The 21,066-nt window shown below is 36.5% G+C and overlaps 5 protein-coding genes across 5 annotated transcripts in view; 2 read left to right on the top strand and 3 right to left on the bottom strand.

Annotated features, from left to right (window-relative positions):
• Positions 1–629: 629 nt before the first annotated feature.
• On the top strand, positions 630–2,652 carry LOC308692432 (uncharacterized protein). Its single transcript, XM_081368432.1, has 8 exons — positions 630–986; positions 1,092–1,181; positions 1,260–1,339; positions 1,434–1,549; positions 1,882–1,979; positions 2,071–2,139; positions 2,219–2,277; positions 2,364–2,652. The coding sequence occupies exons 1-8, from the start codon at positions 639–641 to the stop codon at positions 2,482–2,484; spliced, it is 981 nt and encodes a 326-aa protein (XP_081224558.1). The 5' UTR covers positions 630–638; the 3' UTR covers positions 2,485–2,652.
• On the bottom strand, positions 2,449–4,684 carry asnsd1 (asparagine synthetase domain containing 1). The gene is made up of 3 exons (XM_081368431.1): positions 3,230–4,684; positions 2,953–3,134; positions 2,449–2,857 (listed from the first exon to the last, which is right to left on the bottom strand). The coding sequence occupies exons 1-3, from the start codon at positions 4,631–4,633 to the stop codon at positions 2,611–2,613; spliced, it is 1,833 nt and encodes a 610-aa protein (XP_081224557.1). The 5' UTR covers positions 4,634–4,684; the 3' UTR covers positions 2,449–2,610.
• Positions 3,566–5,826, bottom strand: asdurf (ASNSD1 upstream open reading frame). The gene is made up of 4 exons (XM_081368433.1): positions 5,662–5,826; positions 5,466–5,519; positions 4,772–4,847; positions 3,566–4,686 (listed from the first exon to the last, which is right to left on the bottom strand). Exons 1-4 carry the CDS (start codon positions 5,737–5,739, stop codon positions 4,646–4,648), a joined length of 249 nt encoding a protein of 82 aa, XP_081224559.1. The 5' UTR covers positions 5,740–5,826; the 3' UTR covers positions 3,566–4,645.
• A 5,057-nt stretch (positions 5,827–10,883) lies between these two features.
• Positions 10,884–17,739, top strand: slc40a1 (solute carrier family 40 member 1). The gene is made up of 8 exons (XM_081368430.1): positions 10,884–11,237; positions 11,365–11,432; positions 11,990–12,149; positions 12,280–12,395; positions 13,115–13,241; positions 13,976–14,224; positions 14,708–15,328; positions 15,557–17,739. Exons 1-8 carry the CDS (start codon positions 11,204–11,206, stop codon positions 15,868–15,870), a joined length of 1,689 nt encoding a protein of 562 aa, XP_081224556.1. The 5' UTR covers positions 10,884–11,203; the 3' UTR covers positions 15,871–17,739.
• wdr75 (WD repeat domain 75) overlaps positions 17,536–21,066 on the bottom strand; it is a 21,811-nt gene continuing 18,280 nt past the window's right edge. Inside the window, exons 20-21 of the mRNA XM_081368429.1 lie at positions 19,197–19,288; positions 17,536–19,028 (exon numbers count right to left, since the gene is read on the bottom strand). Coding sequence (XP_081224555.1) covers positions 18,809–19,028; positions 19,197–19,288 — 312 coding nt within the window. The 3' untranslated portion in view covers positions 17,536–18,808. The remainder of the gene's footprint in view (positions 19,029–19,196; positions 19,289–21,066) is intronic.

Below are 21,066 nucleotides of genomic sequence, written 5' to 3'. Positions count from 1 at the left end.
ATTTGCCTGTATAAATCCATCTATCTAACCCAATAACACCAAAGTAAGAGACACCCATTTGGTTTAATACTATAGAGGGATTAAATATTAAACTTTTGTTATAAATAATAGGATTTTTTTTTTTTTTTTTTGGTTAAAGTAATTTTATTTATAAATGCAGATTTTTTTAGAATGTCACCCCTTAAAACGTCTTTAATTAAACATACTCGAGCCAATAACTATTGGTATGATCTATAATGGAGTATTATCTATTAGAATATGATTTTATATAATGTATGTAATATAATAATGTACATAAGTTAATTTGTATGCCTACGCGCACATATTTACGTCTATTGCATAAGTTACGTCATGCCGTAGGCCTAAATGAATCAATGAACCGGTATCGGACTGTTCAAAAGATCCGATTCGTTATTTTTGTTTTTGTTTTTTACTCTTGAATAAAGTGTACAGATTTAATATAGTATGCACCAATACAGAACAGACATATCTAGATAGTCCTCAGAGTAAACGACCCCTACCCTAGGCTACTACCCTTTAGCGTCTCGTAACGTATTTAATATTTATGAGCTAAGTAGGCTAACCTTCGCGGATATATGTGGACCGCTTTGATAAAGTTGTGAGGATCAGCACTGCGCATGTCTGTGACTGAGGAAACAAACTACAGCAACCTTTACCCAGTGAATGTTTCTGTCGAAAGCCCCAGAAAGTGTACAATTTTGCGACTTTTTCGAACTTATTCAAAATCACATGCTGAAAAAAAGAGCTGTTTTCACTTTCATTATCAGCTGACAATGAAAGCTGTTATTTTAGCTGCAGGTTATGGAACTAGACTGCAAAGGGATATCGAGAATGACACGACTGGGAATTTCAAGCATCTGGGCGGCATTGCCAAGCCGCTGCTTCCCGTCGGTCCATGTGCCCTTATCTCACACTGGGTTCAGGCACTGACCAAAACAGGATGTGTGGACACAGTTTATGTGGTTGTGAGTCCATAATAACTGCTTAGTTTTTTTTTTTTAATGACCATATTGAGCTTTGAAAGTAATAGTGTTTGACCTAAATAACAAATTGTATCATCTATTGCACAGACAAATGATCTTTACTTTGAAGCATTCCAGCAGTGGGCTCAAGAATTCCCCAATGTGAAAATCATAAACGATGGTACTAGAAGAAACGAGGTGAGCATACTGGAATGGAGTAATTTATGGATGTCCAATGTTGTTGTTTTTTTAACTCCCTTTCAATTGTCTCTGCAGGACAGACTTGGTGCTGTTGCCTGTCTTCAGTTGACAGTCAAGTTGTGTGCTGTGGATGACCACTTACTAGTTATCGGAGGGTATGACCAGCTTCAGACTGAATAAGGCACTGTCTTTCAGGCAGTGTTTGAGATGGCTTTAAAAGAGAGACATTTTTATTTTTTTATTTTGCAGCGATACTTTATTCAAAGAGGATTTCAGCCTGAGGAAATTCACAGAGAGGTTCTTTGAAGTGCAAAATAAAGACAAAGAGAGCAATTTAGTGCTGTCATACCAATGCAAAGATGAGGGTGAGCGTATAAACAGAACAATGACCCAGTTTCACAGACAGGGCTTAGATAAAGCCAGGATTAGGCCTTAGTTTAATTAGGACATCTAAGTAGCTTTTATAAACATGCCTTAGAAAAAAACAGTATTGGTGTGCATCTTGAGACAAAACAATGGCACTGACATATTTTAAGATATGTTAGTGCAGGTTGCTTTCAGTTAAAACAGCTCAAACATGCATTTTAGTCTGGTACTAGGCTTAAGCCTTGTCTGTGAAACCTGGGGATGTTTTTAACTTTGCTAAACATATGGTCACTGTTTTTTAAATCCATTATTACATCATTTCCACCTTCAGAAACATCCAAATATGGGATTCTGGAGTTGGATGAGGACCTTAAAGTACAGCGTATGAAAGAAAAACCTCTCTTAAGTGAAACAAGTTCACGTAATGCAGTATGTTTTCATTTGCATTGGAAGACATTTCAGTACTGTTTATCTTTATTTTTTATAAGCGATGTCTTTACTGTGTTTCCTCGTTTTGCAGTGCCCTTGTTTTTACTTGTTTTCAAGAACCACCCTTCCTCTATTGGACATGTTTCTTAATGAGAAGAAGGTACAGTTGATCTATATTTATTAAATTATTCCATAGTGTGTGTTTTTATTTTTATTTTATGTAACTCTTCTCCATACAGAATGCACCTATTGAAGAGCGGGACGCACCAGGGACCTTTCTGTCATGGCTCATATTAAGGTCACTTAAAGGCAGACTGTAGACAATAATAAGGCATTGTTTTTGCTTGCATTTAACGACATTAATCATGCTTGGTTTAATTTTAGGAGGCCTGTGTACGTGCACAGGATATCTGGTCGATTTGATGTGGGGAATCTTGCATCATACGCAGAATGTGACAAATACTTCAAGGACCAACTTCACAATCCAACTGTTTATTTAATGTAGTTCAAACATGTAATGACAATCAAACATGAAAACTACATTCAGAATAAAACTGTATCAGTACCACTTTTGAGTGAATTATTGTCACAATCTTGTTAAATTAGAAGGGACAATACTCAGAGAATTAAATTAGGTGGCGACCAGCCTTTTGCACTTATCTGAGGCCTTTTCATGGCTATTTTCTAACTTGGCAATTCTAGTGCCAAACTGCATGGCTCTCTTAGGTAAGAGAGCAGAGAGTCCCAATCCTAACTCGACAGCTGCTAGCCTCAATAACAGCTTTTCCCCAACTCCTCTGGGTAAAGACAAGTCAGCCTTCTCCGACACCGGTAGTCCATTAAGGAAACTGACTACATCTTCGTCCAAGTATGGAAATCTGAGTTAAAATAAATATACAGTATGTATTATGTGCGATACTATAGAATTTCTTTAATCTTGGATATTTCTTGAGCTGCAAAGTGTCACTCTTGCCTGGCCTCTTTTCCATGGTCCCCAATGATTCGGTCATCCCTTCCCAGATTTCTCGAGGATATTCGTCCCAGCTCCATAGCCAGCTCTTTTACGAGTCCCTCCAGTCCAGAGCTCTTATACCGCACTCTGTGTCTGGAGTATCCCGCCAGCTGTTCATCTGCTCCGATGCCAGTCAAAATCACCTTTAAGAATAGGAAAAACAAATTTCATGCAGTGTTTTTACAATATCAATTTTCATATAGACATAATTCAAGTGCAAACAGAAAAACAAAGTAACCTTTGCTTCTGAAATATAAAGCTCTTCTTCAACACCCTCATTTATGATGCCAGTTCCTCTGGCAGCAAACCAGACGGCACATCCAAGGCTATCATCCAGAACGGTGTCCAAAGGGTGGACCAAATGACGGATGCGTTTGTGTCGCATTTCTTGAAGCTCCTCTTGAGTTACGTTAATTTCGATAAAGTTCCACTGGCGGTTTGGACTGAGATTTTTTAGTTCTTGCACACCAGCTCTTCCAGTTATTCTGTCTGGCACATCAAAGCAGTTAAAGCTCTGCTGATCCGATTGAGTTTTATCAGCATCACAGTCTTTCTTCTTATTTTTCCCTTTCTTCAAAGACTTGGGAGGCACTTTTGCCTCTTGGATTTTGAATGCAACATTGAGTAGGTCAATGGGTTTGTCTGCAGGAATATGCCTATCAGCAAGGGCAGCTAATATCATTGAATCAATTCCCCCAGAGAAAAGAATGGCAATACCAGCTTTTGTATAATTTAAGGGGGCCGCCAATTCATCTTGAGCAGGTAGATAACGAACTCTCTTACGGACAGCCTCGCTTAGAACATCAATGAGCGTGCTAACCATCGCTTTCTTTTGAGTGTTTGTTAGTAATTCTTTCAGACTTGCAACAGAGGTTTGAGAGGCATTCTGATCTTGTTCAGTTGTGAGTGATGAAATTGATGTATTCATTGGACAAACAGGGCAGGTCAGGTAAAGTCCAGAACTATTTGTGTTTACAGAGACAGATCTGGGTAGACTTTCGCATTTAAATTCCGAGCTTTCATTTGGCTCATTGCCATTGTGGAAAACCCATGGATAAAGATCAAAAACGAATGTCCCTAGGGATGAAGAGTCCGTTAGGTCAAACCTGTAAATACCACTAGGTGGTACTTCCTGCCACTGAGATTGAATTTTATCTGCTGACTGGGAAGCAACAGATGCGAGTGTGAAAGAGGCTCTTTCAGGATCAAATTTCCAAAGCAGACTTCTTCTTCCAAAAAAGTCCCTCCCAAACCAGATACAGTGCTCTGCTTTTTGGTAATAGATAAAGGCCCAGGGTCCTTTGAGTTGTGAGAGTAAAAATATCACATCTGAGGTGCTCTGCGCCATTGACAGGTGATGGAGAACAACTTTGGTGTCATTATCTTCCTGCTCTACTCTCAGACCACCAAATACCTCTCCATTCCAGAGAAGCATGTTCCCGTTGTCATCTTGAAGAGGCTGAGGTGTCAGGCAACCCCTCATATGAAGCACATGTGCGGAGAAAAGGAGACTGCAGTCTGAGATTTTTACTGTAATGTCCCGGCTACAGTTGGGCCCTCTGTTTTTGAGATTTTCATGCACACACTCCTCTAGTGGATCATGCGGTGTGGTCAAACTGACCACACAGCAGATCCCACACATGATCCCACGGAACTAAATATCTTGATATTCTTTCCTCATGTTATCAAGATCCTCTGTAAAAGGCAAGATGACAGTATTAGAAAGAACTCACAACAGTTGGCATTTATTATTTTATTAATTATTCATGATGAAACTTACTTTTACATGAGCTAAGACTCTCTCCTTTGTCTGCCAGGAAGAATATATTGCTGTTGGGTTGCTGTATGTACACTCTCTATAAGAATAAGGTTAGGATTACCAGAACATAATGATATTCTGGCAAAATCATAGTATATGATTATATAATCCTGCATATATAATCCTAAGAATACGGGTAATCCTAAATCCTCTTCATTTAAATGTATGCCATGATAAGACCACTAAAGGTAAATGGTTAAGATAAAAGTTACTAAGGTAAATGTTGATCTTGTTTACATGTTAGTTCATGCAAGATAAAAGCAGTCTTTTGAAGAAGGACATGGAATTGTAATATTTGATCCCAAATGTGTTGGAAAATAGCAATAGATTGTGTGTATATAAATATATATTATAAGTATATATATATATATATATATATATATATATAGAGAGAGAGAGAGAGAGAGAGTATATACAATATATATTTGAAATCGCTAAGCATTACGGACCAGAGATAAAGTGAAAAAAAAATTAAAATATTAACCATATAAGTTACAGTTAAAAGCATATTTTTAAGCATATATGAACTTCTATATGATGTGGAGATGAGTAACTCTACAGTTTGACTTATCTATAATTGAGTGACAGCATCTGCTACTCAGATGTAGCATGACCAAGCCTATATGATATGAGACAACATACATAACATACATACCCTGTTTTTCTTCAAATTGCTCAACTCGTCGACTAAAATCTTTTGCTCTTTTATCTGTAAATAAATCGTTTGGTTTATTGGAAAAAAAGGTTTGTAAACAGTGATTAAAAAAAATAAATTACTTTATAACTGACAAATAACGTAAATGTATGATTATGTAGCTATATAGGCTTTGCAAAATATTTGAATAGGAAACCTTATTGTTTAGCTCCTCTTTTTGTGCGAGCTCTTCTTGAGTCCCAGGTTCCGTTCGCTGTATGTTCTTATAAGACATTTTATATCAAAAGTCAAAACGCTTCGTCTGATTTAAGGACACATTTCCACATGCAAGTAGCTCGTTCGTCGAATACGAATGACGTATGCGGGGGTACAGACAACGGCGCTTTAAAAGTGCGTCACGTAAGTGTTTACGAAATCATAACCCCCACAATAATACCATTATGTTAAATTTAACTGTTTAAAGATAATGAAAATAATGGTTTGACGGTAGCTGCAAAAGGGTGGAGCATTTGAACAAAGAAATGCGGATTAATGAGGATGATAGATGAGTAAACAGGTAGTTTTTCATTACTGAGAATGTGTCGAGATAGAATGTAACCATGTGTTTTGGTTTGCGAACCATGCGAATTGATTATCATTTGTATAACCACAGTATTACTACAAATATCATGGTTAATCCATGGTTAGTGTTGCAAAATCATGGTTAATTTGTGGTTACCATGGTTTATACTGCAATAAGGAAACTTTCTTCTTATTTTTTTTTTTTTTTTTGTCTGTTAAATAATGGCTTGTTTTCGTAAGGATAAGTTTTCAAGAATAACAGCTCAGATTGGTCCAATACTTCCAAACCCTGGATTTTACAATATATTTCAACATCTAAGGCAGTGACCCACTATCAGAGCAACCACAGCTGATACCTGTCTCAGACTGATATGATCTGATACTGAAACACATCCTACCATACTTGAAGGAGAACAAAAAAGGATCATGATACCATAACTCTTGGTGTGCATAACATCATATTATTAAAAATATTTTTGTTGCCATGATGTGACTAAAGAGCTTTGCTCAAGACATGTCAAAGCACATTGATTGCATTTAATAGTCAAAGCTGACCAGCTTTTACTGTCTTACTCTAAAAACAATGGAGCCTCTTGATTTTTTTCTCCCTCAAAACTAAAGAGTTCAACAGCCAAAATCCTAAATCCAGAATCCTGATCTATGAGGTCATTGCTTGTGATGACAAAAGGTTTTTTAACACATCCCTAATTGACCATAAGTCAATTTTATGCATCCAAATAGATTTTGTATTATTTCACTCCCAGGGCAATGATCCACTATTAAGAGTTTTTCATCACCAGAACCTAGAACTGATATTATATGATTCTATTCTATCTGATATCCTGCTGTACCATACAGGTAAAGAAAATTAACATTATATCATAACTCTTATGCAGCCTCCAATTATCCAAAAAATGCTGTTGTCCTGTAACGAGAGCTTTGTTCTAAACATGTCAAAGCACATTGTTTGCATTTTAACCTTAGTCAAGTTTAGTCAAAGCTGACCGGCTTTTACTGTCTTACTGTAAAAATGTGTTGAATCCAGGTAGTATTTAGGGTACAATGGAGCCTTTTGATTTTTAAATAGGCAACAGCCACAATCCTAAATGCAGAATCCTGATTCATGAAGTCATCGCTTATGATGACAAAAGGTTTTGTAATACTTTTAAAATGCACATCCCTGGAATGATCACGTGTATTGAGACAAAAGACTTTGTGAAAAAGACTACTAATGTAACCAGATTTCTGAAATGTAATCCAGGGACATTTCCTAGTTTAGTGGTTAAAATGGTGCTGAAATCTCACTTGTTTATTATCTATGAATCAAAAAAGTTTCTTAAACTATTATAATTAATAACTATATTATGTTTTTGCAGGTCAAACTGACCCCAATTGGTTTTAATTAATCAAAAATCACACTAAAAATAGTAAATAGTAACCATTGCAAACAGATCAACACAAAATTATTACAAAATTATGACTTTACAAAAAGAGATTTGCAAAAATAAATATGAGATAAATAAAACTGTATTTAACAAATATTTTGACATTTTCTAAATGTATTTTCACAAACTGTGAATATGCTCTATACAATATTTACAACCTTTTTTTAGATGTTATTTTGTGTTTGTGTTTATGGAAGTAGATCTTTACTATCCCTAACTGGACTTATTATTTTGCACAGAACAAATCATGTGCTTTCTGCAAGAGTAATTGCTAAAAGTAGAATTGTTTACTTTATTAATTTTTTAGTAAAATTGAGGTGTACTTTCACCCAAGTGGCATAGTTGCAATGTATTAACGTGCTGTAAAGAGGACAACTCCAGTTGGAGACCAAAAACCAGGAAACTGTCCCCAGAAAGAGGTTTATCTGGTCACCCTAAAGACCCCTATAACTGCCTCTAGCTATGTTTTTTAATCAAACCAAGCTTCTTTTATCATTCACCATTGTCCATCAGTTAAATATTTCCATATTGTTTTGTTGGGCTGGCAGACATAAACTTTATTTTAAGGTTTGAGTCACCGCAAGTGCACACTATACATGCACTTCATTTTTCAGATGAATAATGCATAATAATGAATAATAAGCAAGCAAGCACCTGGAAGTCATTTTAATCTGTTGTCTGTTGTTCTAAACATAGGATCTATTGGTTTTTGTAATCATTCCTATTTTTAATACCAGTTAGATCCCACTATCCTGTTTCGTAAACTTCTAACCTCATTCATGACACAGAAAGCCTGCATTTACTGAATTACAGTGTTTGTGTTTGTGTTTGTGGTCCTGTTGATTGTGCATTAGCCCCTGTGCTCTATAGTTCTGTTGAAATGTGTGGTCACCTTTAAATGGCTTAAGTGTTAAATCATGTGAACAGTGTTTACTTGTGTGTTTCCACCTCTAATATCACAAACACACTAGTTTGTTTGGGTTCAGTCTTGGTCATGGCAGCAATCCTATATTGATTCTAGACACCTGTGTAAAGTTTGGATCCTTATCAGCCGAAGAATTGCCAATGTCCAGGGTTAGTAAATGTATTGGGACAGTTGCTCAGCTGATTTGTCAGGTCAAAGAAAACCATGTTTAGTTGTAATTTTCTCAATTTAATCTAGATATAGACCACACATGTGGGGGGGGGGGTTCTTACCATAAAAACCATGAATAGAGCCCGAACATTGTTGTGGTGTGTTAAAAAATGTGTAGTTTGATAAGTGGGAAAGTCACCAGTGTCGGATTCTTTCATTCTACAGATGTAAAGGATATGAGCCAGCAAGTAAAGCACTTATATGGTCTTATGAGACCAACAGAGTGGTGGAGCACAAAACCAAGTCTCTGATTTCCATGTCTCAGATATCTGTGGATGGTTCCGTGTGCAACATGACTCAGCTTTTGAGCCTTCCGTGAATGGGATGGGTTTCTAATCGTCAGACTTTTTAATCAGGCCCACAACCAGTGTTAGGTGTTGCTTTGTCATGCATAGGCTACTGCAAAATACTGCAGCAAACAAATATGAAAACCACTAACAAAGAGGTATAACAACACAATCCTCTCTGTTTGTTTTGTGATTAGACATATCATTGCATCACGTTATTATTTAAAAACAATCAAACCGAGCAAAGCATTACTTCACTTTTTATGCATGCATTATCATGTCAAAAAAATTCACGAGATAAGAAAAACATGCTATTACTTTTGCCATGAGTTTCTGCATCAGAAAGAAAGCATCTATATTTCCATGAAAAACCTTTAACATCCATAGTACCTTTCCATTGCACAAAAGGTTCTTTATAGTGAAAAGGGGTTCTTTAGATTAAAATGTTCTTCACACTAAGTAAATACATGTTTTTTTTAAGAACTGTTCACTCAAAAGGTTCTTTGGGAAACCAAAAATGGTATAGCCATTTTAGCAAAAAGTCTATAGACAATTTTAATTGAAGCATGTCCACTGAGACTAGAAATGACTTTATAAATTATAAAAGACTCTAGTTCCTCTCATGGTTAGGCAATAATTGGGTTGGAGAAGTGAGTGTGCAATAACTTTCCTTTAAAACGAAAGCAGAAAACAAAACATGTAGCTTTCCATGTAATATTTCACATTATGTTTGTTTCTGTGCTGAAGTTCTCTGCTGTGTGTTAGTACTGACCTGAATAGAATAAATCTGGATACTATTGGGAAGAGGCATATACTGCCAAACTGTTGGGAAATAGCTGTCAGTGATCCAAAGTGCAACCAAGAACAGTGAGAAAGAAAAATCTTCCAGTACTGATTGTGAAAATAAATCTATCTAGATTGATATTCAGTATATAAGACAAAGTGGACACTGATTGTATGGAAACCCTACTAATTGGCAATAGTTTCTGGATTTCCATAAATCAGTAATGTTCATCAAGGCTTGTGTTGTAGAATTACCCATTTGACCGAGTTTTACAGTACCATGCACTCTTCAAATTCAACAGGTCACCCATCAAACTGTCATGGTGACATAGCCTATAGAGATTGTTGATACTGATATGTGTTTTTTAATGGCCAATACCAATTTAATGGCCACTGGTGCATCTAAGAAACCTTGCTGTGGTAAATGCTTTACTGATTTGTTTGGCAGGATGCTGTGTACAAAAAAGTTTAGACCTTATGGTTCACCCAAAAATGAAAATTCTGTCGTGATTTCCTCACCCTTATGTTTTCCCAAACCTGTATGAGTTTCTTTCTTCTGTTGAACACAAAAGAAGATATTTTTGGAAGAATATTAATAACCAAACAGTTGATGGTAGCCTTTGACTTCCATTGTATCTTTTTCCAAATATGAAAATCAATGGGTGCTGTCAACTGTCTGGTGACCGATATTCTTCAAAATACCTTCTTGAGGGTGAGTAAATGATGACAGAATTTATATTTTGCAGTGAACTATCTCTTTAAACACTTGACTGCAAGTAACTTGCCTAAATTAAGAATTTCCACCATTAATGCCCATTAAAAACATTGTGTGACAACATCCCCCAATGCCTTCGTTATATTGTTGACCCTTGCCTAGCTGTTTGTCCACTTCATATTTCAAATATGAGAATATTGAATTTTAACTTTGGAGGAAAGAATTCAAAACCATTTTAATTGATAAGGGGTTTACACTGTTTGTAATCATGTAGTCACATATGGAGAAACAAACCCCTACAATAACATTTTTAGACCTGTTGATTACCGCAACGAGGCTATTTTTAAAATAGCTATTTATTTTGCAGATTCATCTAGTGAATCAAAATCATGACATTGATCTGTTCAGACGAGCTTGTGTTATTAAATATGTTGCTGTGTCACGGAAACTGTTCTGTTTTTGTTCAGCTTAAAAGGGGCGGAGTGTATTTTCGCAGTATATATCAGCAGTCTTGTCAGACTGGTCGTGTCTGTGGGATAAACACGGAGCTCGGCTGCATCCGTGAGCGCGGGTCTGGCCCTTTTGGGTGTTATATGTTTTTGCACATTTAGTTGTTCTAGAAAGGTTATTTCTCTCCAACTTCAGCTACAGTGTTGGCTAAGTTAGGAGAGGAGAGAAGGGGAATATTCGTGTTTTGCGCAGGAAATATTTGCATCGAGGATTTACTTTGCCCGTTTAACCCGAACCCTTACAAAAGAATCTAACGTTAACGCTTGACAAAACCGAACAAATACAATCGATATATACACGCAATGGACAGCGCTGCATCTAAGAAACCTTGCTGTGGTAAGTTAAGTGTTTACTGATTTGTTTGGCAGTAGGAATCTGTGATAAATGAAATGCGTTAATATTAATAAATAACCTTGCACTTGAATTATCTCATCTCATCGCAATTTCTACATTTTCTCTTCAGAGAGAGTTCGCGAATTCTTCACGTCTGCAAAATTCCTCATTTACCTCGGACATTCTCTGTCAACATGGGTGAGAGATTTTTTTGCATTAGGGTCTTTGTTTGACAGCTCTCGTTCTTCTTTTAATGTGTCAGTTACAACAACAACAATTTTTTTTTATATAAACATTTGTATTACATTTTATTGATTATTTATGAATATTTTAGATTACTGAAGGCTTAAAGTGATCCAGAATTTCTTTATTTGTTTGTCTTAAGTTCAGGGAAATTCAGCTTTACCTTTTTTCATAATAACTTCATTTGTTATTTTAATGTTTATTTGAACTTTAAACAACAAAAAAATAAATAATTGGTTTTGATATTACTAAGAGATAATATCTACCATGACAGCAGAGTGACAGTTTGAAGATCATTCATTTTACTCCAAAACACACGTGTCTAATATATGAATTATTTTATTAAAACTTTGTCTTATAGCCTATAAATGTGTTGATCCATATCAGCTAACATAAGCTGCAAAATACTACTGACAGTGACAACTAATTCTTTTGCATGAATCCCAGTGTACTAGTCTTATTTCAATCACAAAATTACATTGACCGATGATCATTGTGTCATTATGTTACAGGGGGATCGGATGTGGAATTTTGCTGTGGCTGTGTTTTTGGTGGAGCTGTATGGCAATAGTTTACTCTTGACAGCCGTGTATGGACTGGTGGTTGCGGGGTCCGTCCTCTTACTGGGCGCTATTATTGGTGACTGGGTGGACAAAAACCCCAGACTGAGAGGTAAACATGACAAAGCCCCAACTACAGAGCATGCAGGATTATTGTGAAACACAACACATTAATTACTCATTAATTATGCCAGTTATTCCAACATTTTTACTGAACGTCTGGATTTCTTTCTTAATTTCAGTGGCGCAGACATCTTTGGTTGTCCAGAACAGTGCTGTCATTCTCTGCGGTATCCTTCTGATGGCCGTTTTCCAGTATAAAGAACAGCTTTCTACCATGTATGACGGATGGTTGCTGGTGAGTCTGATTCCTAGCAAAACTCTGACACTATTTATCGATCAGTATTCGCTGTGTAAATAGTTCTTCGAAAGCCCACAGAACTAACTCATATTTATGCACAATAAAGAAAGTCATCATTTCCAAGATCAGAACATTTTTGCTGCAGTTCTTTGGCCTCCAGTTTTGTTTTTACTCCATTTTTATGCATATTGTTTCACTCTGACTTGCTGTTTTGAATGTGTGGAAAAACAAGTTTATTTTTCATAGTTGGCAAAAATTATAAGAGGATATTGAGAGTAATTTCAAGCTCCTTATCAATTTCTAACCTATATAGAAGATAATGTCTTAAAAGAGGGAAAAGCTCCCCTCTTTATTTTGAATGGCCTCAATTTAAGTTCATGTAAGTGAAACACGACACCTTGGTAACAAAACGATGACATGCTGTCAGCAGAATCCAGGGATGTCACATGAGTAGAAAGCATGTTGCTTACTCAATATTAGTCCTTTGAGTCTGTTAAAAGACTGGAAAGCTTAACATATACAATAACAAACAAAACCTGCTGTTTGTCCCGTGTCACTGAGGTCGAGAACCCATATAGCAGACAAAATGTGGCTTGTTCAATGAACCGTTTTTTGTTCTGGATTGTTCCTGAAAATTGAGTTTAAGCTTTTTGTGGCAGTGTACTAAAACAATTAACGATTTATTGGACACAGTGACATGTTTTTTGTCATTGCAGACATCATGCTACATTATGGTCATCAGCATTGCTAACATCGCTAACCTAGCCAGCACAGCTATGTCTATCACCATCCAGAGGGACTGGGTTGTGGTTGTAGCTGGAGATGATCGGAGCAATCTGGCAGGTCAGGACTTTTAATGTTTCACCTTCTTCAACTTTATTACAGTGGCCCCAAAAAGTATTTGGACACTTTTAGACACTAAGCCAAGCTAAAAATATATGAATTTCATATATTTCAGAGTAAACACAGTTGTAGTTCATCACATTAACTAAGGACATGTTCCACTAAGTTTAATAATAAAAAAGTGTCCAAATCATTTTGTCTTTATTTTTTGACTGATATATTTGTTGTTGTAAAATTGAATAACTAGTGTAACAAACAACTTTTAGTTGAATCATTTTTAATTTTGTAAATTATTTAGCAATTTGTATTTTTTCACGAATTTTATTTAACGGAATGTGGCTTACGTGTCCAAATCATTTTTTTTTCGACCACTATACTGTCTATAATAATCATTTCACTTAGTCGAGAAAACTCATAAAATGCATTACAGCTCTTTCTCCATCAATCGTCTTATCTTTATAGAATGCTTGCATCAGCTGTCATTCCATATGACTCTCATTATAAACCCATCAATGAACCCAGTAACCTCCCAGAAATCCATGAAAGCATAGCTAACACATAGCTTTCTCATTACTGTGGAAAAAACGAAATAAACATCATATATATATACACATTTAGCAAATGTATATAATATATATTAAGCAGCACAACAGTTTTCAGAATATAGAGAATAGGCCTATCACAGATTTTAACAGTTGTTCTCTCTTTTGTTTTCTATATTTCTATTTTGTCAGATATGAACGCAACTGTAAGAATAATTGACCAGTTAACCAACATTCTGGCTCCAATGCTTGTGGGCCAGATCATGTCATTCGGTTCCCATTTCATCGGCTGTGGCTTTATCTCGGGCTGGAACCTGTTCTCCATGTGCTTGGAGTACTTCCTGCTTTGGAAAGTTTATCAGAAGACTCCAGCGCTTGCCTTAAAATCAGGACAGAAGAACACTGATGACCAGGAGCTGAAGCATCTCAACAAACAAAAAGGTTTGTTGTACCACCCAAACTCCTCTGCCACTTTTCACTAATACAGTACATAGAGTCCCAATACCTTTTCTTTTTTTAAGCATTACAAACAAAACTTTGTGCAGAACCCTGTTACCTATGGATTTTTCCCATTACAAAAATGTAACATTCCTTAAAATTGTGACAACCAGGAAGTAAACAATTAATTTGATCAATAAGTTACTCAAACTACAGTGTTAACTGCACTTGGTAACTATAAACCTTCATATAAGGCAAATTATGAAACTTTTTATGAAACATCTTCACTTTGTTTTTTCTTCTTTTTTGAAGATTAAGCAACCTTTCACTGATCATTTGCTTTTTTTTTAAGTTTCAAATCCTATTTTGTTCCCTATTTGTTGAAAGTGCCTTTCATTGTGCATTTTCTAAATGCTGACGCAAAGAGTGACATATCCAGTTATATCTATAGCTCTTTACTTAACTTTACTTTATTCACTGTTACAGAGATCGGAAATAGTGAAAGTCCAGTTGAAGGCTCCCAGCTGATGAATGAAACCGCTGAGGTGAAGAAGAAAACCAGTTGCTGCTACCAAATGACAGAGCCCATCCGTACCTTTAAGGATGGCTGGGTAGCCTACTACAATCAGTCCATCTTCTTTGCCGGCATGTCTCTGGCTTTCCTCTACATGACCGTTCTGGGCTTTGACTGCATCACCACTGGCTACGCGTACACTCAGGGCCTGAACGGCTCTGTGCTTAGTCTCCTCATGGGAGCCTCGGCTATATCTGGAATCTGTGGAACGGTGGGCTTCACCTGGATCAGAAAGAAGTGCGGCCTGATCAGAACAGGCTTCATCGCTGGAGTCATCCAACTGTCTTGCCTCGTGCTCTGCGTGGCATCCGTCTTTGCTCCTGGCAGCCCTTTCGATCTCAGCGTCTCGCCCTTTGAAGAGGTCTTGAAACATCTGTTTGGAGACAGCGGCTCGCTGCGTGAGAATCCTACTTTTGTTCCTACAATTGAACCACAGATTCAGACGAATGCCACTGTTTTTGAGGAAGCCCCCCAAGTGGAGTCCTACATGTCTGTCAGTCTTCTCTTCGCCGGTGTCATTGCTGCTAGAATTGGTAAGTAAATGAGCAACCAACAGGAAACAATATAAATAGTTGTATTTAGTCCTTATTTTCCGTTATCTTCGAGAAGAGGAAAGTGATATCCATATCTTTTTATCACCTGAAAGTTGTAAAGCCAACCTTTGAGACCAAATAACAACAAGTCATGTTTGTGATAATTGTGTGCTGGCGCTCTTTTAATGTCACACTATGTTTGAATTGTTTCTCTTAAATTGCTTTCAGGTCTTTGGTCCTTTGACTTGACGGTGACCCAACTGATCCAAGAGAATGTGATTGAGTCTGAGAGAGGAGTCATCAATGGTGTCCAGAACTCTATGAACTATCTACTTGATCTCCTGCACTTCATCATGGTCATCCTTGCACCAAATCCAGAGGCCTTCGGCCTTCTCGTGATCATCTCAGTTTCCTTCGTTGCAATGGGACATATGATGTATTTCAGGTTTGCCTATAAAACCCTCCGAAGTCGACTCTTCCTGTTCTGTTCGCCCGAGCAGAAGCCAGATCCCAATATTCCCTCACTTTCCAACTCTGTATAACAATTTAGAGACCGTAAGCCAATTTCTACTAGTTTTGCATGCTGTGTTCTTCGAGAACGTCGCCAGGAACCCATTCCATCTCTTTTACTAACATGCATGCTTTTGCAGTGCTTGTGCATGAGTAAAAATTCTTCTCCATTAGCTAAAATAACAAAGAAGAGGCGGAGCTCTCCTTAGCGTAGCTTAGAGATATGTATGTCAAAAAAAGCATACATTGCTTCCCTTGTTTTTTGTGTTCAAGGTGCTGTAAAAATGCCTGAGAAGTAATTGTAGGGGAAAACTAACAAATGGGAACTATGGTTCTAATGTGATATACCATGCTTTAATAACTCCAAAGCAAAAATGGGCATATTTATTCTACTTTTACATATTTTATACATTGGTTTTTCGACTTTATGGTCGTAGTTAATCTTCAGACTAGGTATGTGAGTTTTGCAATGTGTTCTACTTAAGATAGAGTAGTTTTGTAATGTTTGCCCCTCAATGCTTTTTACAAGCCATGGTTAAAGTCTCTTTTATAGTTATTTGGAGTGTTCTAGTTATTCATTCAGTTATGCTTATATAATGCTTATATATTTATATACATGTAGTCAGTATTCTGTATCTCAGCTTCGGTGGTGCTATTATTACAACTCTTCTGGAAAGCAATGCAGACATATATATATACAGTTTGTACATGTAACCAAAGTGGATTTTTTTCACCATGTGGAAGTGAGGGAATTGCAGCAGTTTTCTTGTTAACATTCCTAATATTAGTGGTGTGAACATTTCTTGGAGATTTAGGCCCTGATACACTCGCCCCATTGCAACTAGTTTTTAGCACTAGATTTATTTTGTTCTGTTTGATTAGAAAGTGATTTTTAGCACATAATTCTTGTTTTTGCAAAGATTGTTACACAAGCACTTTACGTGATTACACTTTGTCGGTTACGAAATGAGTGCAACGAGACACTTCAGGTTTAAGGTATTTGCACACAATTGATTCCCTTCCACCAAAGTTCACAGTCAGGCAGGAATTGTGAAAATTTCTCTTGCAGTTCTGCATCAAAACTGGAAGATTCTCATATTTGCTTCAAAAATAGCAACAGAAATGGGATTTTAGAACTAAAATCTGTTTTACTGCCCTTTAAGGTGATGCCACACCTCAGTTTTTCCTTCATGCAAATCATATGCTAATCTAGATGTTCCATGGTACTAAGTAAACATTACAGACCTGCTTTTTTAGGCCTATGAGCCCACGCTTGCCACAAAAGCCACAATCACTCAGGCACTAACATCCTTTTGAAAACCACAGCTGGCTTGACATATAGTTGAGGTATTTTGTAAGTTGTGTAATATTGAGGTTGGACACCAGCGGGGCTCCACCATATGCACAGAAAAGAGAAGGGATTGAGTCCAATGTGGACGGCTGGTTTGAAGTGCAGCTGTTGTTAAGTAAGCATTTTTAATGTTTCATGAGGCCCTTGTGAACATACTGTCGGTCTTTAAACTCATGCTTCATTGCGTCAGTGCATATTGTCTGTATTTCTGTGAATGTGAAGCCTTATTTACATCTGTAAAATATGTTTATATTCTTGTGTTGACTACTATTTTTTGAATTCAGTTTTGTCCTATGTAATGCCACACAGATCACCGTACCCTTGACAATTACCAAATGAAACACTTGCAATAAATTTTACTTTTAAAATCCAGTTGAATGTAATGTAAGAACAAACATACATTATTCTTTGTGGGAGCATATTGATTCTGTTCCTGTTGTGTTATACTTGCAATAATTGTGGATCACACTCCAATGCAGGGAGAATATACAACTTAAGACTTGTACTGCATCTCACTTCAACTGAAATAAACAGATTTGAATCCACACGCAACATTTGAGTGATTGAAATATGTAGGGGGGGAATTAAGACGTCGACTAAGAACCCGACATGCAGCAGCAATTGTACAGGGTCACATTCCTCAGAAGGGTTTGCTGCTAATTTTCTCTAAAAGGCCCTTTCAGACTTTTTTTGGTTAATGCACTGACTAAAAGCTGAGTTGAGCTTGGCTTGCATGAGAAGCAAAGACAAAGAACGACCTGATTACTTGCCAGCAACAAACGCAACGCCTCCCATTCTGGCTGACCTGCCGGGTCTAGACCTAAAATTTGTATGCAACTGAGTAAAGTTTCTCACTGTTGGTCCTAAAAACACAATCTAGACGGTAAAAAAAAAAAAAAACGAAGGCAGAATGTACTCAATATTAGTTAAAGCCTGAAGCAAAGTGGGAGCAAAGCTCAACTAAAAATTCGACTTTGCTTGAACTAGAAATCAAGACATGGGTAAGAGATAAGATACTCTCCTTAGTGATTGAAAAAGAAATGCGCACGTGTGAAATACCCTGTGTCCTGAGCAATTCATTTTATACAATATCAGTCCTAAAAAGGTATATCACAACCATGACCTTTGATACATTTCCTGGAAAGCAGTTCTAATATATAGGCGTTAACATTCGTTTACCTTGTCTGCAGTTTACATTAGTACAGAGAAAAAACATGATTGAAGTAACTGTGAGGTGTTACCAACACATGACCGCCTAACAATTGACCAAAACCACTCATAAACCATTAAAACAGAACAGTCGAAGCACTTTTTGACCAATATTTGTTGACCAGAGTTACAAAATCAATGCACACATAGACCAAAATATTTTTTTCACAGCACATTGTTCAAAAAGTCCTTTATAAATTAATGTTAATGAAAATGGGATGAACATTACACTAACATTCAGAATTACAAAATAGTATTGTCCTTTTTGTTCCAAAAAGAATCATTGATCAAATCCCAACTGGGCAGCTGCAATCCGAATAAACAACTGCTAACCAACCACCATTCTGGGTTTGAAGAAAGTTGGGAAGAATAAAAAACCCCCACAATAACAGGATCATGAATTTGCTTCATCATGGTTTGGAGACAATGAGGCCAGTCATCCAGCTAAAGTCAGTCTTTCTGACCCTCTTCAGTTCCCTCTCTTGTGCTTTAGAAAGTTTCGGCGTCACCTCATCCACTGAACCCTGAGCTCTGAGCTCCTGCTGACTATCACGGGTCTCCATTTCCCCCTCAGAGTCCTCTTCCTCTTTCTCACTGTCCATTTCCTGCTCCGAAGACTCCATTTCCTCTCTGTGCAAAAGCAAAAATATTAAATGAATGTGCTTACAGATCAGCTCATAAAAAAAAAGGAGAAGGGAAACTGAGAAATAGTCATGTTTACTGCGGTTAACTTTCAAAGAAAACAAATATTCATAAATATCCATTGTGCATGCAAGGAAAAACCCGAGGGGGTCTTACCGGACTCCGGTGTTGGAGATCAGGAGGGAGTTGACAAACATTGAGCACAGGACTGAAGCAGCAGGTAGAACATGAGCTGGTGTGTGTAACAACTAAGAAAAAAAAAAAAAAAAAAAGACCAGAGGATGTAACAAGAACTAAATACTTAGATATCCATATTCCATTCCCACCCCATGGCTTGAGATTAGGGCTGGGTGATATTGAATACTGATGAAATACAGCAATATTGTGACAAGTGTGATTGATTTCTTTCTATGCATGTTTTGGCCATATTTTGATTTTAATATAATATATGTTTGATTTGTAATGGCAAAGCTGAATCAGAAATTAATCTAATATGCTGATTTGGTGCTCAAGAAACAATTTTCATTATTAGTTTTGGGGAAACCATGATACATTTCTCACAACTCTTTGAATAGAAAGTTCAAAAGAACAGCATTTATTTAAAATCGATTGTAACAGTGTCTTTACCTTCATTTTTTATCAATTTATTCAGAGTCCTTGCTAAATAAAAGTACTAATTTTATTCAAACAGGTAAATATAATAATACATTAGAGCTGCACGATTAATCATTAAAAGATCACAATCTTGATTCAAACACCCACACGATCTCATTCCTAATTGACAACGATTCAGCTATGTCTATTAAACCTTTGACAAAATCACACCGGAACATTCAGATCTGTGTTCGTGCCACTGATCTTTAAACATGACAATTGACATATAAATGTCATTTATATAGATCAGTCTCATATAGAACAGTCTTTTCAACCACACAGTATCATTATGTCTGTCCTACAAATATTCAAATTATCATAGAAGTTCGGATATAAACACTGATGTCTACAGTAACGTTCAAAACAGAGCAAAATATCTTTTGGAAGTAACTTGGCGCTTCAAATAACAATTGTATCAGTTACATTGCTACGCCAATAGGTGGCGACAATTTTGCTGTCCATCGTGTCCGATGACGACTTCCTTCGAATTAGATTTCTCTAGGAGTCCTGTTTTTTGCTTGGAATCAGTTTATGCTTGAGATTTCTTTTAACTGTGTCTCTGAAGCGCAGCTTTGGCCTGCCTATGCCCCTCTTTGAGCTGGGAGTAGATAATCTATTTTGGTAGTTGACTATTGTCCAGTCTGCTCAGATGACCAGGCCATCTCAAATTGCGCTGGATTAGTGTTTCGTAAATACTGGGCGTGTTGGTTTTATCTAGTAACTCTTTGTTGGATATATGGTGCCACCATTTAATGCCTAGAATTTGTCTCAGGTGTCTCATCATGTAGGCATTGAGGTTGAGGCAAGTGACTTAAAAAAATGATTTCATTGCATCATTTAAAAACGCTGATTCATCCAGTAATGAAGCAAGTGAAGTATTTATGAGTGAGCCATTGAATCATTAATTCAAACCGATATATAAAAAAAAAAGTGTTCAAATTAATAAAACATTTTAAATAGACTGCAGCAATTAACATTTTGTCAGAACCTCTAGTAAATTACATGTTATTTTGTTTAGTTTGCTCAGAATCGTGGTCAATTTGAAAAAAAAAAAAAAAAAAAAAAAAAAAAAAAAAATATATATATATATATATATATATATATATATATATATATACACACAGTACAGGTCAAAAGTTTGGAAACATTACTATTTTTAATGTTTTTGAAAGAAGTTTCTTCTGCTCATCAAGCCTGCATTTATTTGATCAAAAATACAGAAAAAAAATTATATTGTGATCTATTATTACAATTTAAAATAATTGGTTTTCAATTTATTACACTTTAAATGATCATTTATTTCTGTGATGCAAAGCTGAATTTTCAGGATCATTACTCCAGTCTATCACATGATCCTTTCAAAATCATTCTA

Source organism: Scardinius erythrophthalmus (genome assembly GCF_964197995.2).
Source record: "Scardinius erythrophthalmus genome assembly, chromosome: 6".
In the NCBI taxonomy this organism is placed as follows: domain Eukaryota; kingdom Metazoa; phylum Chordata; class Actinopteri; order Cypriniformes; family Leuciscidae; genus Scardinius; species Scardinius erythrophthalmus.
The sequence above is the reverse complement of the archived record's forward strand: the minus strand, read 5'-3'. Positions and strand labels throughout refer to the sequence as shown.